At 44.6% G+C, this 16,093-nt stretch overlaps 1 protein-coding gene across 1 annotated transcript in view; it reads right to left on the minus strand.

Moving 5' to 3' along the window:
• Positions 1 to 16,093, minus strand: part of LOC8035835 (gamma-aminobutyric acid receptor subunit beta) — a 246,812-nt gene that overhangs the window by 52,152 nt on the left and 178,567 nt on the right. The window contains exon 6 of the mRNA XM_042289637.1: positions 3,445 to 3,527. Within this exon, the coding sequence (XP_042145571.1) occupies positions 3,445 to 3,527 (83 nt within the window). The remainder of the gene's footprint in view (positions 1 to 3,444; positions 3,528 to 16,093) is intronic.

The raw sequence follows: 16,093 nt of genomic DNA on the forward strand, positions 1-16,093 counted from the left end.
CGGGATCTCGACCATGAAGGGAACCCAGTCCTTACGTACGGTGACGATTCATTTCGTTCGTCACTGCACGTCTCACGGAAAAGTGTGAAACGTCACATCTTGGCTCGCAGGTGCTGCCTGGCGGTTGTGGCACCCAACCGCGCGACAAAAATTTCCCCCTTCCACGAAACAAGTCGAGCGCAACAACAAAACGAAGCACGCTGCGGCGTTCACTCGGAGACAAACGACGAGACGGAAATGCTCGATTTGGGTTGTGTGACGTGAGAGCTCCAATGTGGCCAACGAAATCAACGTTTACGCTAGGATGCGATTGGAGCAGTATAAATTCAATTACTCACGCAGAAGGGCATATAAAAGTTAAATATCAAACGTACGATGCGTCTCGAGGCAATAAAAATACTATTCAATTGTTTTCTCGAATTTAAAATTCGCATTCATATGGTAATTAATTAAAATTCGACCGAACAATCCCTTTAACACCGCTGCTTAAAGTGTAGATGAAACGATTGACCACCAATTCTCCAGGTGAACGCCAAAAGAACGAGGCAGTGCGAGATCTGATAAAATGTTTCGGGTATTCTTATAAACCAACTTGCCTCCTCCAAGATGTAATATTGTACAGCCGAAGGCCCTCGTTAAATCTCCAACTTTGTTGTCCGTGTGGCATTTACGCTTTCTAGCACTGGTGACATAAGCAAGGTCAACAGGCTTGCAAAGACGGTGTGACCGGAAGTCGGTTAGGACGCAAGCGGCAATTCATGTTTATAAACAGCAAAAGGGTCTATACTAAATGATTGACGGAAGAAAAGGAAATTATCTAAAGCAAAACGTTTTTATATATGAAAGACTTCGTAAGCTGCCGCTACCGCGGCAGCTTCTGCAACCGCAATCTTTACCGCGAAACGCATGCGGAAAGCGCTACGTTTTTATCATCTATCACGTGGTCTTGGCCTTGTTTTGTGGTTTTTTCATTGAAACAAGTGTCAAAACCGCATGATAAGAGATATTTGACGGCATGATGGCGCTTAAGACGAGGACAAAAGGGAGACTAGACAACACGGAGCGCTCCGTGTTGTCTAGTTTTCCTTTTGTCCTTGTCTTAAGCGCCATCATGACGTCAAATTCTCAGTACAAACTAGCCCAACAATCTGCATTGATAAGAGATAAGTCGCGCGCGATAGTTTTCTGTTTACTATTCTTTTGACTACTGTTCTGCCGACGGACACGAAAAAGCCCGACCAACGAGTCATATACAGCTTCGCTTTACAAATAAACCATGAAAGGCAGACATCATGTTCAAGAGAAAATGCAATAGATGAGTAATTAACAAAAATTAACTAATTACTTTTAGAGCACAGCTCTTAGACGCGCGTTTCCGGCTTGAGCGCCGCCGCCGTCGCTGTCGGCGTAACCGCGCGTTGCATTATGGGACGTTTCCCATAAAGGCGTTACACGGGACGTCCTGTATGACGTCACGAGGGTCATGAGTGACGTCACGAACGTCACGACCTTTACTGCGAAGGTCACGTGAAGGTCACAACCTTCACGTGACTCTCACTCATGAAGGTCACGACCCTCACGAGGCCTTCACGGGTGACGTCACGGGGGTCACTAGGTCCACGAGTGATGTCACGAGAGAGGAGGGAGAGGAGGAGGAGGAGGGGAGGAGAATGAGAGGAGGGGAAGGAAGAGGAGGGGAGGAGGACAGGGTACAGAGGAGGAGGGGAATACCCTTCTCTCCGCACTCTCTCCTCCTCCTCCTCAAGAGCTGCGCTCTGATTCGGCACTACAGGCAATTGTAAACGTCTTTTAATTTGTTTTTAGTAAGACGTTTCAGGGCACAAGTTTAAATCGAAGAATCTGTGTCGATCAATGTTGAAGGCCAGCCCAGTTTATTTGAAAATCCTGAATCCAGAACGAAGTTGGAGTTATTGATAGTCAAATTTCGTTCTAAAAATGTGTCGGTACTGAACCTTAACGCACGATGCCCGCCGGAATGGCAACCCTCGTTTGACGGTGGAGGGTCACGTGGTAATGACGAAGTTTGCGTCGCTATTTGTCGTCACAGCACGCCGGCGCTGATTGCAGTCTGCGTCCCGTAGATGGCGAACTGAAGCGATAAGCCAACTTATTGGTCACTACAAGTTGCTTTCATTTGCTGGGCAATGTCACTAAAATACGTCTTAATCATTAAGGCGAGTTATGTTTAAAAAGCAAAACAAAAAAATCACGAACATAATTTATTTCAGAAAAAGCGAATACTTCCACGCGTTTTGACGTAAAAGTGACGCGAATTTCGACATTAATACGTGACCCTCCGGCGTCAAACAAGGGCTGCCCTTGCGAAGGAGCATCGCGCGTTTGGTTTCGGTATCGATAGATTTCCGAAACAAAATTTGACAACGAATAACTCGAAATGCGCGCTCGATCCAGGACTTTTAAAAACTGGGCTGGGCCTGGAATATTGACTGCCTTCATTTTTTCAATATAAAGATGTGCCACATAACGTCTAACTAAAAAAAAAAAAAAAAACGAAAAAAAACAACGTAATTAGATCATTTTTGTTGCTTGCTGCTCTGGTAGTTGCATTCTCTCTCGAACATAACATCCGCCGGACCATATAACTCACTTGCGCAGACGGCATTTGTGTAGCTTCCAAGACTTTTTTTTTAATTTGTATTTGATAGAAAATGAAAAAAATAAAACAACACCCTGTATATTAATTCAAACAGGCGAAGCAAGTGACAATCCTAATAATAATTAAAAGAAACACGGAAGAAAATGCTACATCAGCTGCATCGACCGCGGTGAATGAACGATAGCAGTAATTCTGGTTTGCTTTTCACGGCAAATAATGTAAAAGCTACGTGCCAATTTCAGATTCTAAGTACTATTGGGCATTCGGAAACATTTACTTTTTATCGTTTCGTTGCTTGTTTCATCATCATCTGACACAGCGGCTGTCCTCAATTAAGTGCGCCTTGCCTCCGTTTCTAAAACGCATTCGATGTATTTGCTCGTCACTTCAGTCAATTTAACTTCTACTCGTCTGTCTTTTCCGTTTGTTTAAGCCCTGTTCTTCTAAGTGCAAAAAAGAAAAAAAAAAGAAAATAAAGCGCAAAGCGTAGAACACGTTAATACATCTTTTCAAAGGGACTACGAATGCCATCATCCGAACATATCAGACAGTGCCTCGTTGTGCCAACAATAACGCGGTAGAGAATATAAAACACTATAGCAAAACCAAAAAAGAGGGCAATGTTGTTTGAGTTTCACGCTAGAGCAGCACCAACCCGACAAGCTACACTGGACACCCGACGCGGAGATGGCAATGGCGGCCTGTTAGACGCCGCAACAGTTACCGCACGATATGACGAAGAGGACGAGACAAAGCAAATACCCGCGGGAGAAGAAAGGAAGTGGAGTGCTTTGGATGGTACTTACAACTTTCTATTTCTATAGTGCACGCTTGTCTGTCCATCGGGAAATATCTGAGATCCATTGGACAGCTGGCAGTCACTGTGAGTCTGCGAAAGAAAGAACAAAAAAGCAAGGACACAGTGTTAGCAAAAACAGCAATGGGAGGCGGTAGGATGTTTGTGCAGCGGTTCGGACCGTCGCACGGAACATGCAGATGTCAGTCAAACGAAGCTATGCACCCAGACACCGACGCGGAGAAGGACAAAAGAGTGTTCGAGGACATGGAACACTGAACTTTGGTTGGAACGATTAGTCGGTTTACCTAAATCTAGCTGCCTTTGTTGATACTACACTAGTCGAACGCGTTCGAATGCGAGAGCCAAATGCTGAACGCTGGTGTTCCGAGTTCTAAAGCGTTCAACAAGTGCAGTGGCAACAAAGGGAGCTAGCTTTAGGTCTATACGCATTCATTTTTCAAGCCAGAGCTCGGCGTTCCGACGTCCCCGGCACTCTCATCTCCCCCTCTCTCTCGGTTTCTCGGCGCATATTCACTAATAGAGTGAGAACGGCAGGGAACATCCTTCGAATGCCCTGCCTTTTATCACGAGCTCCAAGCGTTCCCCCGCGCACTGGCGGCGTGCGCGCGTGCTCAAGGCCCAGGAGACGGTGAAGCGTTGCCGAAGGTAGGAAGCTCGCGCTAGAGGCGGGATAACCTAAGCACCTCACTGCTGTTCTGACCTTCTCTGTGACTATGGAGACTCAGTTCAGTACGAGACCCCAAAAGTGGCAAAGAGAATTATTCCAGTCGTATGTCCGTCCTTCCCCAGGTTAATCCGCGTTGCAGTGAGGCATAGAGTGTCCTGAAAAGACCTTCAACAATTAACATGCCGGAAAAATTGGCGCCTGCACATAGAAAGTTTAAGCTCTCACCGAATGTGCACTAAGCAGGTCAGTTTTACCGTGTGAAGGCCCAGTCTTATAATGACAAAAAAAAAATAGAGGAAGAAATTTGCCAAATTCAAGTTTGGCCGCGTTCGCAGACGACCGAATAAGTGACCCCATTTACTTGTAGCGCAATCTCTCGAGGGGCGCAGAGAGCAGACAACAGGATGCGTCGTCTGCTTGCTGCGCCTATCGGTACATGGCGCCACCAGTAAACAGCGATGGCAACTTGGTCGTCTGCGAACGCACTCAAATTTAAATAATGCAGTGGGCACGTGAGCGATGAAAGCGGGCGCTGAGCGGCACCGTCCATAGTAACCCGTACAATGGTGCCTGGAGCGCGTCTCCCACTGGTGTGTTTAGCATCCTACCCCGCCCATACTTCAAAAGGGGTCCCAAGGTGGCAACGAATGACGTCAGAGATGCCGGAGTGTCCTGCTGTCGGATGTCGCGATCTTGGCGGTTTGTCAGGTCGTCGGTGACTATATAGTCAAATTAAGGAACGCAAGACATTTCTTAAAATGCCTCTGCCTCTGTCTCCACTGCACTCATAGAATGCGATTAAACACGGAACGCTGGCGTTTGACTCTAGCATTCGAACGCATTCTACAAGAGCAATGGAGACAAAAGCGGCTAGCTTTAGGTCTACCCACTAATCGATCCAATCAGAGCTCGGCGTTCTGACGTCCACTCTCGTATTCTCCTCTAAGTCAGTTTCTCGGCAGATAAGTGGAATAATAATAAACACTAAATAATTTTGTATCATCCGCAGCTTCCCCCATGCACAATGTAAGGTTCTCCTCGCAGTGTACAAAAAAAAAAAAAAGCTAGTCACTCAGAAGGCACTATTCCAATCCAGCCAGTATTCGCTCAGCGCAACAGGATATATATATAAAAAAAAAGATAATGTTTCACGTACGATGTTCTACTTAATTTTTTTAGAGCGAACGATATATCACCAGACAGAAATATTCAAGGGCCGTCACCACTTGAAGTCACTCCGCTTATCGTGCTTGCTAGTTTGCGTGAATCAGTTCGAATCAAGATATCTTTTTTACCCTCCTGAAAGAGCGAACAGCAGAGGGCTTTCGCGTAGCGACTATTTGCGTAACGCTATGATTATTTTTATTTGAATAATAATGCCGGCCTACTTTTGTGGGCCAAGGCATGTGAGTATATATGTAACATATACAACATCACAGCTCTAGTTATACATGGCTCTTAAAAACATAGCTGAGAAAGAGTAAAAGGCGTAGAGTACAAACGCTTCCCGATAAACAGAAGTAACACTAGGCAAATGTTTAGTCAAATAGATTTAAAACTCCATCTAAGGTGCTGACAAACGAATCGAAGGTGGCACTGCCTGTAATGTTGTGAGGCAAGCCCTTCCAGTCTAGGACAGTTCTCGGTAAGAAAGAGTAGTTAAAAATGTATTTTCTACATTGAACCTCGAGAAGATAATTGTCATGTTTCTGCCGTGTGACTCGACTGAGATTGTACTCCAGATAGTCTTTGAACTTCATTCCAATCTTATCGTGTATTAATTTATACAAAAAATTCAGACGCTTCAGTTTTCTGCGGATCGATAACTGGGTTAATTTGGATAATGTATAAAGAGATGATACAGACGTATGCATGCCGTATGCATTATATATAAATCGCAGTGCCTTTTTTTTGCACTCCCTCAAGTTTGTCAATCAATGACTGCGAATACGGGTCCCATAAAATGTCCGCGTATTCCAATAATGGACGAATCAAAGTAGTGTACGCAACAAGCTTAGTTTCCGGGGTACAATGCCGCATAGTTCTTCGAAGGCACCACAGTTTACGAGACGCGTTTGCGATAATGTTCTCTAATTCCCGTGTCCCACTAGAGCGACAGACAGAGACAAAAGACAGCGACAAGCCTCAAACCCATGCCTCGTGCTCGCGATGGTACCTTTGGCAGGCGTTTAGTCGTTCGGTGCTCGTGAAGTAAGCCCGAACGATTGTAAGCCTACCAAAGCCAGTCTTGCGTGCATGATGCTCGTGTTTGAGCATAGCCTCCTTTATTCTACAAAGCCTCTCAAATCGCAAAAGACTCCGGTTTGAGGCTTGTCGTTGTCTTTTGTTCCTGTCTGTCGCTCTAGTGGGACACGGGCCTTAGTGAACAGACCAGCTCAAAGTAGAAGTGATGGTAATGCCTAAATATTTATAAGAAGTGACATTTTCCAAAGGTACTGAGTTGTTAGAATAGCAAAACAAAATTGGAGACTTCTTTGGTGTTACTGTCATTTGCACGCATTTTTTTACGTTCAAATTCATCTGCCATGCTTGACACCAGGAAAACACAAATTGTAGGCTACTGTCCAAACATAATTGATCGAAAGTGCATGTCACTTTGGCAAACAAAACACAGTCGTCGGCGAAAAGACGGCACTGAATCCCGGGCTTATCTACACGCATATCATTTATAAACACAGAGAAGAAAACCAAAGGACCGAGCACCGATTACATAACTTATCCTTGAATAACCATCTTTGTCTCCATCGGTACGTAAAATTTAGCCACCATTTTGCTTTGGACTCGTTTTGATCCGAGTTGCTCAAGTCATCATGATGTTTGAATACGTTAACAATAATTTGAGAGTCAGAGCATTACTTATGCGATGCTGTACCCACCAAATATTTTCTTTTCTTCTTTACAATATTTTGAGCCATTAATGTACAAAGACACTTATATCATCCCGGCTTGCTTTCTATTAGGATAAGCTTTATTTGAAGTTAATGATGGCTTGCCACAGCTGCGAATGTCGTTAGTTTGTCAGCGTCGCGGATTTGTATTGTTTTACAGGTACTAACTAGGGCAATAAAAACAATACGCGATGTAACGATGTGAAACTCTTGACAATACTGTTTCATAGAATAACTTCAAAATACATGGCCGAAATAAAGAAATAAATAAAAAAAAAAAACGCGTTTCTTAGAATTCACTTTTCGGGAGAACGAAACAATATACAAGTTCCGCAAGTCGTTAAATCATAAGAGGTCTTCTTTATGGAAAATGTCGTCAACTAAAAATGCGTGATTTGCAACAGAAAAGAACGGAAAGAATTGATATGGGCTTGACACTGCAAATTTAGAATGGCGCACCAACTACTGAGCAATTTATACTTCACAATTTCAAGTTCCTCTTTTCAACTCAGTCTCTTTGTCTACCAACAAAAATACACCCGCGACAAAACAAAAAAAAGTAAAAGAAAATGATCGAGACCTTGACCTATTCCAACGATGCGATTCCATCCAGGAAAAAAAAAAAAAAGATCATTAAATACGAAATTAAAGCAGTCACTTTTAACGGCTGCTGCCAAAAAAGGTTACTGGGAAAGAAAACACTAACTAATAAGGAACAAAAAAAAAAAAAGAAAAAAAGAGAGAGACAGGAGGACGAGGAAAAAAAAAAAAAAAACGAAAGACTAGGAGGCATAAGGCAGCAAGAAGGTGGCCAGACGCGCCATCTCTCCAACAACCAAAAGAACTAAATAGAGGACGCGGCTGGCATTCGCTTCGGAAACGGCACTAAACGTTCCGCTGCCGCAGGCGGGGCACAAAATAGCCGTCTTCTCCCAAGAAAACGATTCCGCAAACGCCCAACTTCCGCCTGATATCGACCGGAGGAAAAAAAGAAAAGGACACAAGGGAAGAGATTCGAAAACACAAGATGAGAAGAGACGTGTGTTGCTAACCCTAAGCGTTGGTTCGTACATTTGCGTTTTGTTGTGCTCCAGTGCGTTGCAAATGCCCTCGTAACCGCTCAACACACTAGACCACTCGCGCCATCTATCGGAGAGGCCTGGAGCGCTTCTAACCTGTCTGTACCTAGAGTAAAAATATTGCAGTATTTAGATCCATGGCTGCGCACTTTCTTTGAGTAGTGGTCGCGTATAACATTGTTAGAGTTATTTAAAGCCCGTGGTGAAAGAATGGTCCATACGAAGATAGAAAATAGACGCCGACGGGCAGAGTTCTGGGGACACCCAATAGGTGACGCCTGTTACGCTCCAAAAGCAAGCGCTCTAAACCAGTGTTTACTCACTCGTATGCCTGGAGACAGTGCGCTGCGACGTTTGGCAAGACGGCATAAGGTGTTCCGAAAGAAGCTCGGCATGCAAGGTGGTATCTCAAATTAGCCAAATTAAACGGGAAAGTGGCTAAATTAGACAGGACAAAAGGCTTCTTTGGGATCTCGAAGACGGTAAGTCACGTAGCGAAACGTCTGCAAAATGAATAGATGCGTATTACTGAAGGTATCACCCGGCTCTCTTGACTTGGGTCGTCTGTGTCAGGGGGAAAAATTATTAGGGAGATACTTTTTTAAAGTTCTTAGAACCAACTTCTGTTAGTTCTGGGGTATGTACAAACGAAAATAAAAAGGTATATCAACCAACTCTATAAAACTATATTCTGAAATAAAATAAACTAAGTTGTTTAGATGTCAGAAGCGTAGACAATCAGTTTATTTTTGAAATGCATTGAGATTTAAACTCACTGACGTAAATTCTCCCTATTGGGTCGTTGAGTTAAATTTTCTATGTCACATAAAGTAAAAAGGCAAACGCGTGGCACGTACTGGACTCGAAGGACTGCGTCCACGTACGGTAAAGACTTGCGTTCAATTGTTTGTAACATTCAAGTAAAAAATAGAGTTGAATTGATTTGAATTGAATCAGTGAAGACAGGAATCCCAGACGAACGCTGACTCTGCACTCGCCTCCGATCCTTGCCCAGCCTCAGCATCTTTAAGGGGTTACTCCGGTACACTTTCTTGATATTTAGGGTTACTACTGTTTTAGAGAAGAGACATTTCTTGAATTACAAGGTTACATTTTTTTTTCGATGCCTCGCGTACTCTCTGGATATCGTATCTGAAATTTTGTTTGGGGGCATACCGTAAAACTGAAAATACCGGCTCGAGGGTGATGGCAACGAATTGTGATCCGCCGCATGGCCGTTTTGTGGCATAAAGTTTGTAACACGGTAACGCGAAAAAGTGTACGACTGTTCTAGCCGTAGGAGCAGTTCCGATCAGTCGGTATAAGATGCGACGGCTGTTTAATTGCTTTGCTTCGTAGGTATCAAACATCTGTAGCAAATATTAGTATACAGTCATAAAGTTGCCGGCCGAAAAACGAGTTTTCTGTGATTAACGCGGGCCCAGCACAGGCTCAAAATGACCCCCCCCCCCCCTTCCCTTATCTTTTGAGGAGAACTACAATCTTTTGTGGTGTGACAGCGTTGTGGAAACTAGTCTCCCTTTTGTCCTCTTCTTAAGCGCCATCATGACGTCAAATTCCCAGTGCCAACTAACCCAACAATCTGCATTAATCGTAAGTTCGCGCTGAGCAGGAACGGAATAAACTATTGGGAAGGAGATCGAACAGTCACGCCTCTTGCGGCAAGTTCAGCTGTGGGGAGAACAAACCGAATTTTCTTGTTTTATATTTGATCAGAAAAAGTCGAAGATGACGATTCGAAGGCCGCTCCTCGTGCGAGAGCGAAGCACTCGCGCCTAGACCGTGCTAGGCGAGGTTTACTTCCTTTGTTATGCTGCGTCAGTAAACACCGGGCTATTGGGCAGGAGATCGAACTATAGGGGGCGCTTTATCGAGCTTGTTGTCCCCACAACCCGGTGTTTACCAACACAACATAACAAAGAAATTGAACCTCGCCGAGCACGGTCTGGGCACGAGCGCTTCGCTTTGACCAGTGCTTTGGTCGCACGAGAAGCGGCCTTCGAATCGTCGTCTTCGATTTCTCGGATCAAAAACAAACAAGCAAATGGGGTTTGTTGTCCCCACAGCCGAAGCGCACCGCTAGAGGCGTGACTGTTCGATCTCCTCCCCAATAGGGACAACAAGCTCGATAAATCGCCCCCTATAGGAAGTATTTACTGGCGGCCATAGCTGTGTGCGCGACTGCTAAGCGCGTGCTGATGGCGAGCTTCCACAGTTCTTTTGTAACGTGCAATCCGCACCCCTACGATTGCCGGTCTTAGCAGCCTACTAATCTGGGCTCGTTCTGAGCATGCGCTCTAGACAGCACCCACAAATATGGCACCCAGTGAATACTCCTTATAGTTCGACCTCCTGCCCAATTGCCGCCGGTGAATGCCATCTTCGGCGTGGTGAATCTTTGCGCGCAATCGCTGAGGGGAACTTACAAACTACTGTCGCTAAAACATAACACAACAAGCAGAAATGACCTGCTGGGACGGCTGAAAACGCAGCAGAAAAACACGGCGAAAGAAGTGGCAGCGCGAATATCTAACCTCCTTGAAGTATACGAACATGGCATTGGGCACAAGGTTGCTTAACAAACAGCCAACCCGCTGTACGCCCGCTGAGTAGCTGATGGTAGCATTTTAATTACCGGTTGGGAGAGCGGATCCCGTTTTTCCGTTTGTGTATTATTTTGGCAGCGCTTGCATTCAGTGTCCATAAATCGATATCAGTACTTTATTTTGATTCGCTTTTTGACAAAAGCTACCCTTTATATGATGCCCGGCCCGTGCATCGGCGCTGGCGTTGCCGACGCACTTTTGACTCTTCTTCATTGTCTCCATCGTGTCGAAGCCTTGGCCGCGGTCGCACTTGAAATAGAACGGAGCAGATATAGGTGTGTAGCTGTCCGGGAAAAAAATGCGGAGTGAAGCGCGACTGCCAACCTTTAACGTGCATCACGCCGTTCTTGAACGAGCTTGCGCTGAGAAGGGATCGCATTAGCAGGCAAATTCACGATGTTCAGCGTTGCTTTTTACCTCTCGAGAAAAATGAGGCGTAACTGACGCCCAAGACACGCAATCCAAAAGTTGGTTCGCACACTTGCGACCGCTTAGGTCCGTGTACCTTGAAACCTCTTAATATTTCTTACGACGAGAAAAGACACAGGCACAACCTCCCAAGTCGCCGTGGAATGCCTGGCAGTCCAGTATATTTTCTTTTGCGCCTCATTTTTTTTTATTTGAAAGAATTTTGTCAATGTTGTAAACGACCATATCTCACAGGTAGCAATGTAGTACGTACATTTGATCTCACTAATACATCAAAACCTTAGATCTAGTGCAACGCAGTTCCAGGTTGATCTCACAGATGGAGCCAGCGTACCGACGTGAGAAATTTAATGAGGTTTTAAGTCACGCGTTCCTGAGGAATCACAGCTGTGTGAACGGGCCTGGACCGAAACAAAGTCGGTTGCCAATAATAGGTTTAAGAAAAAAAAAAAAAAAACATGAATTGCCTTCGGCAGAGAGCGACGCCAACATTTTCCGGCAGAAGAGTGTCCCATGACACAGAGGCGTCAACGCTTTCATATAAAGCCCTCACCGCAACCGAGCCGCCCTTTTCACTTCCCTCAATCGTACGGTATTCTTTTCAGGACGCAAATGAAGGGGAGGCAAGTTTCCAGTTTCCCGTCGTTGCGAAAGCCTCTCGTTTTCTCCGACGGGGTCTTCCGAGTGCCTAATTTAGAACGTTCTCGAGGTGGCGAAACCTTTCTCGTGGAGCCCACAAGGTGGGGCATCTCATTCGGAGGTCGTCGCTGGAGCACGGCTGAAATGGAAGGAAACGGACTAGGCATAACTCTGAGCCGAGTTCACCAATTCCGTCGCCGGTAATGAAGGGAGGGAAACTTTTGGGCTAATTTTAGCAGAGAACAGCCGTGCGGAATTAGCGATCTAACGTTTCTCGATTGCAATCATTCCTTAAATAGTGTATGTGTGCGTGGCCCAAGGGGGGGGGGGGGGGGGGGGTCTGGCAAAAAAAGCCGGGGAGAAATTGAAGCGGTTTAAAAACGTTAAAATCAGTGGGCACCATTTGAAACAAAACAGACACATCCAAACACAAATGATAAAAGGAGGGGAACATACAGACCTTTGCGAAAATTGCCTTCTATGCTTTTGCAGACAAAGATGGCAGCCATCTTTGTCTGCTGGGTTATGGAAAGCCTTCTGAGCGTGCGATGTTTCTCTGCTGCGCGGTACATCAGACGGTGCGGATGTGTGCGCTGCTCAGTGACTCAGCATTTTTCGCCCCGGTGATAAGCGATGCAAAAGTCTATAAGTTCCCCACACAACCCTTAAAAAACTACAACAACAATGCATTGAAAATAAACCAGTCCTTGAGCCCGCTTAGGAAAAAAAATACATAAAATATATTTTGAATTTAAAATTATTTACACATTACAACCGCGTGTATTCATATCTCTTTGCAGGAGTAGATGGGCCATACACTCTTTATAAACAAGACTTTTTTTTCTTTTTTTTTTTCTTGCTAACAGACGCGAAAGGCGCACTATTTTCGGGGCGACACCGAACGGCACTTCCGTCCGAGGAAATATACGTCAGGTGAAACCTCAATACCCTCTCCAATTTTCTATAATGCATTTGACGCATTATGCGACTTTGAAGGAAAAGATCGCCTGCCAATTTCGGTCCTAATCTCAAACGCCTTCGTGAATTTCCCCTCGACACACTCTTTCTATTCGCCTCGAGATCGAACCGTGTCGCCACCATGCGGCCGAAGTTGGAAACGTGCGAAAGCGGGGATACCGCTGTGCGTCGTTAGCTACGGGCGCACGTGTAAGGCCCGTTCACACTCTTGCGACCGACTTCGACCGAGAGAGACCAGACCGGTTTTTAAGCCTTTTGCGACTTTTTATAGGACCGGATGCGATGCAACGGAGCTGGTCCTAAGAAGTCGCAAGAGGCTTAAAAACCGGTCTGGTCTCTCTCGGTCTTTCTCGGTCGCAAGAGTGCGAACGGGCCTTTAGAAGCATAGATCTCGATGACGCAAGCGCGTTCCCGGCTGAGCTGGGCCCGCCTTATGAAATGCTTGTAGTTTCTGTTCTCGTTTCCTTCTTACTAAAAGTTGTATTGTGTCGGTTCACACACGTGACGATTCAGCAAAGCGATTGGTATTAAGTCGTATGCTACCATAATTTTAGCGTTGTGGTTTGTAGAACCGCTGGTCCCACAGATTTTTGTTATCTCGCACAATTCATAGCTTTCATAAAACATTGGACGTTGGTTGGGTTGATGAAAAAATTAACCTCACTGATCGCCACTCATTAACAGACTAATCAATTAAAAATCCGTTAGATGATTTGTCTTTAGTCATATAGCGTGAAAGACGTTAAAATTATAATTTTATTACTCTTTTACTATGTCACAAATGGCAAATTGCAGTCATATTTTAACCTTCACGTTGTGACGCCTTCGGAAATATGAACACAGGAAGCTTTTTGAAGTGAAGTAATTTTTAAGTTATCATTTAAACAGTATAATCACCCTTAATGACAATTTCAAGCATTTTGAAGTCATCTACAGTGCAAGCCTCTGTCCTTGAGAAATAAAAAAAAGTGAACGATATTAAGGCAGGCAATTATTTTCATTTTTAAATAAAGACGTCAACAATATTAAAACAGACATTTCTTTATTTTTACTTTTTCAGACTTTCGCACAGAATTCTAATTAACGGGAGCAAATAGGAAGACTATCGCAATTAAAGCAATATTTGAATATTCTGAATGGTGATAGATGAACCGCCCAGTCCCGATATGCGTTATGTTAGGCCCAGGGGTTACGGAAACTCTCGGTAGAGTTACTAGCCCTCATGAATAAAAGAGCATCGCTGCGGCCGATCCTGTCTGTGTCGTGGTGTGGGTCGTATGTTGGGGTTGCATAGGCTACTACGTTTGAATAGAATAATATTTAGCCGGAAATTTATAATATTATTCTCTTGTCGCCCGCGGCCTTCCCTGAGAAAATTGATGCAAGTGAATCCCCAGCCCCGAGAAGAGCATGTAACAACACGCATGCTGCTGCGTTGCTTGGTTACTCTCGTTTATTCCACCCGCGGCAGATACATTAGAACAGTTTGTTTCACTTGGTTTAGTTGTTGCAGTGGAAGAAATGTTGTAGATATTTTTCAAGTGCATTCATAGTTTCGAACTTGGACCATCTGTTTGGGGGGGGGGGGGGGGGGGGGGGGGGCAGCACTTGGGTCGGAACTAGACGAGGCACTTTCTCCTCATCGCCAAGTATTAGAATTTTTCAGACTCCGAAAAACTTTCCTACACCATGCCACAGGAAAGGAAAACATAGACTGCAGCGGAACTTTTTTCCCTCGTAGAAGCTAGAAATATCACGGTAATTTCCAATACAACACTAACTTTTCTCAATGTGAAATATTTATATTACTATGAAAGCTAAAAGAAAACAAAATTAATATAACCTGCAATTAAACAACCCACTGCACCAGGATTATGAAAGTTGTCAGGTTTGAATTCGTTGACTTTGTTGAATTTCCATGCTAGAGAACCGATATATATATGCCTTTTAAAATGAATACATATTTAATAACATAAATAGTGCAGTTCACCAGGAAGCAGGCATCCGTCGTGGGGATCCGTGCTTCCCAACGTCTGCCTAGAGCAGACAACGCATCCAGAGAAGCGATTATTAAAATTTAGACCCTACGCTGATAACACGATTCGATCTTCAACTGAAGCACCGAACAGTACCGCACCATTTTCTGCTAAAATCGCTTTCCCGCCGATAATATACGACAAAATAAACGCAAAAAACCTACACCTGCTCGCGCGAGAACGCGGAGAACCTATGGCCATACTTCGATCTCCACTTTGATGATGATGATAGTTGAGGCAGTTGCGCCACCTCTAGGTCGATCTCGAGCCCAATGGTCTGCCAAAATCTCGGTGTCCCTTAAAGCAGAGGTCCATTAGCACCCGCTACAACGAACGGCGAGGTGTCCTGACGGTGCTGATTTTAGGGTAGCTGCGTGCACAGGGAACGAATGTGTCCGTGGGCTTGCAAATTCCACAAGATCAACAACGTACGCATATATGAAGATGTGTTTCCTAATTAACTTAATTAAGAGGGCGCTTTGTCTCGTCCCTCGTGCCTTAGTCCTTGGGCCATTTCGGCGCTGTTTTCCTTAGCCATGAACTTCTCCACAAACTTGCATCGAGACAGGAAAAAAATAAAAGGTAAACAATTAACCGAACGTTTTTTACTCGCTCATTCGCAGACAGTCCGTCCTGCCGAACAAAACTTAAAGTAACTGTAGTAAAAAAACAATAATAATAAAAAAATAACGATTACTGTAATTTGAATTTACTGACGGTTCGGAGGAGTTTAGCCAGACTTGACAGGCCAAGCTTTGTATGAGACTAGGCACCACGATGAATTCGCATTACACGCGTATAAGGACGCCCAAAGCGAAAAACATGAACAAAAAAAAAAAAAAAAAAGAAAGGCTCTCAAAAGCTTTCAAATATTGTAGTAAAAAAAAGTAACCACGTCGTATGTGCTGCTTAAACAGAAGACTCCCCCCCCCCCCCCCCCCCCCCCCCCTTTTTTTCCCTCCTTGTCCAGCAAAAAAATAAGAAAAATAAAAGTAAGTTTGCGTGAATGGTAGCCACGAAGGAACTAAGGAAGTACTCTAATCCCATATGCCAATATTTGAGTTCGTGCGACCCCTCTAACTCCGTCTCTCTCCCCCTCCCTCCCCCCCCCCCCCCCCTCATCATTCTCATCCCCTTTTTTTCCTTTCTGTCATTTTCTCTCTCTCTTTCTCCCTCTCTTTCTTTCTGAATTCTATTTTGTTAGGGTCATAATTACAAGTACGAGGGAGTGAACTCTGCATGCCTCGCTCTTCTATCTTTATCTTCTCCGC

This window comes from Ixodes scapularis, unplaced genomic scaffold, assembly GCF_016920785.2.
Source record: "Ixodes scapularis isolate PalLabHiFi unplaced genomic scaffold, ASM1692078v2 PGA_scaffold13__105_contigs__length_92229423, whole genome shotgun sequence".
NCBI classification, from domain to species: domain Eukaryota; kingdom Metazoa; phylum Arthropoda; class Arachnida; order Ixodida; family Ixodidae; genus Ixodes; species Ixodes scapularis.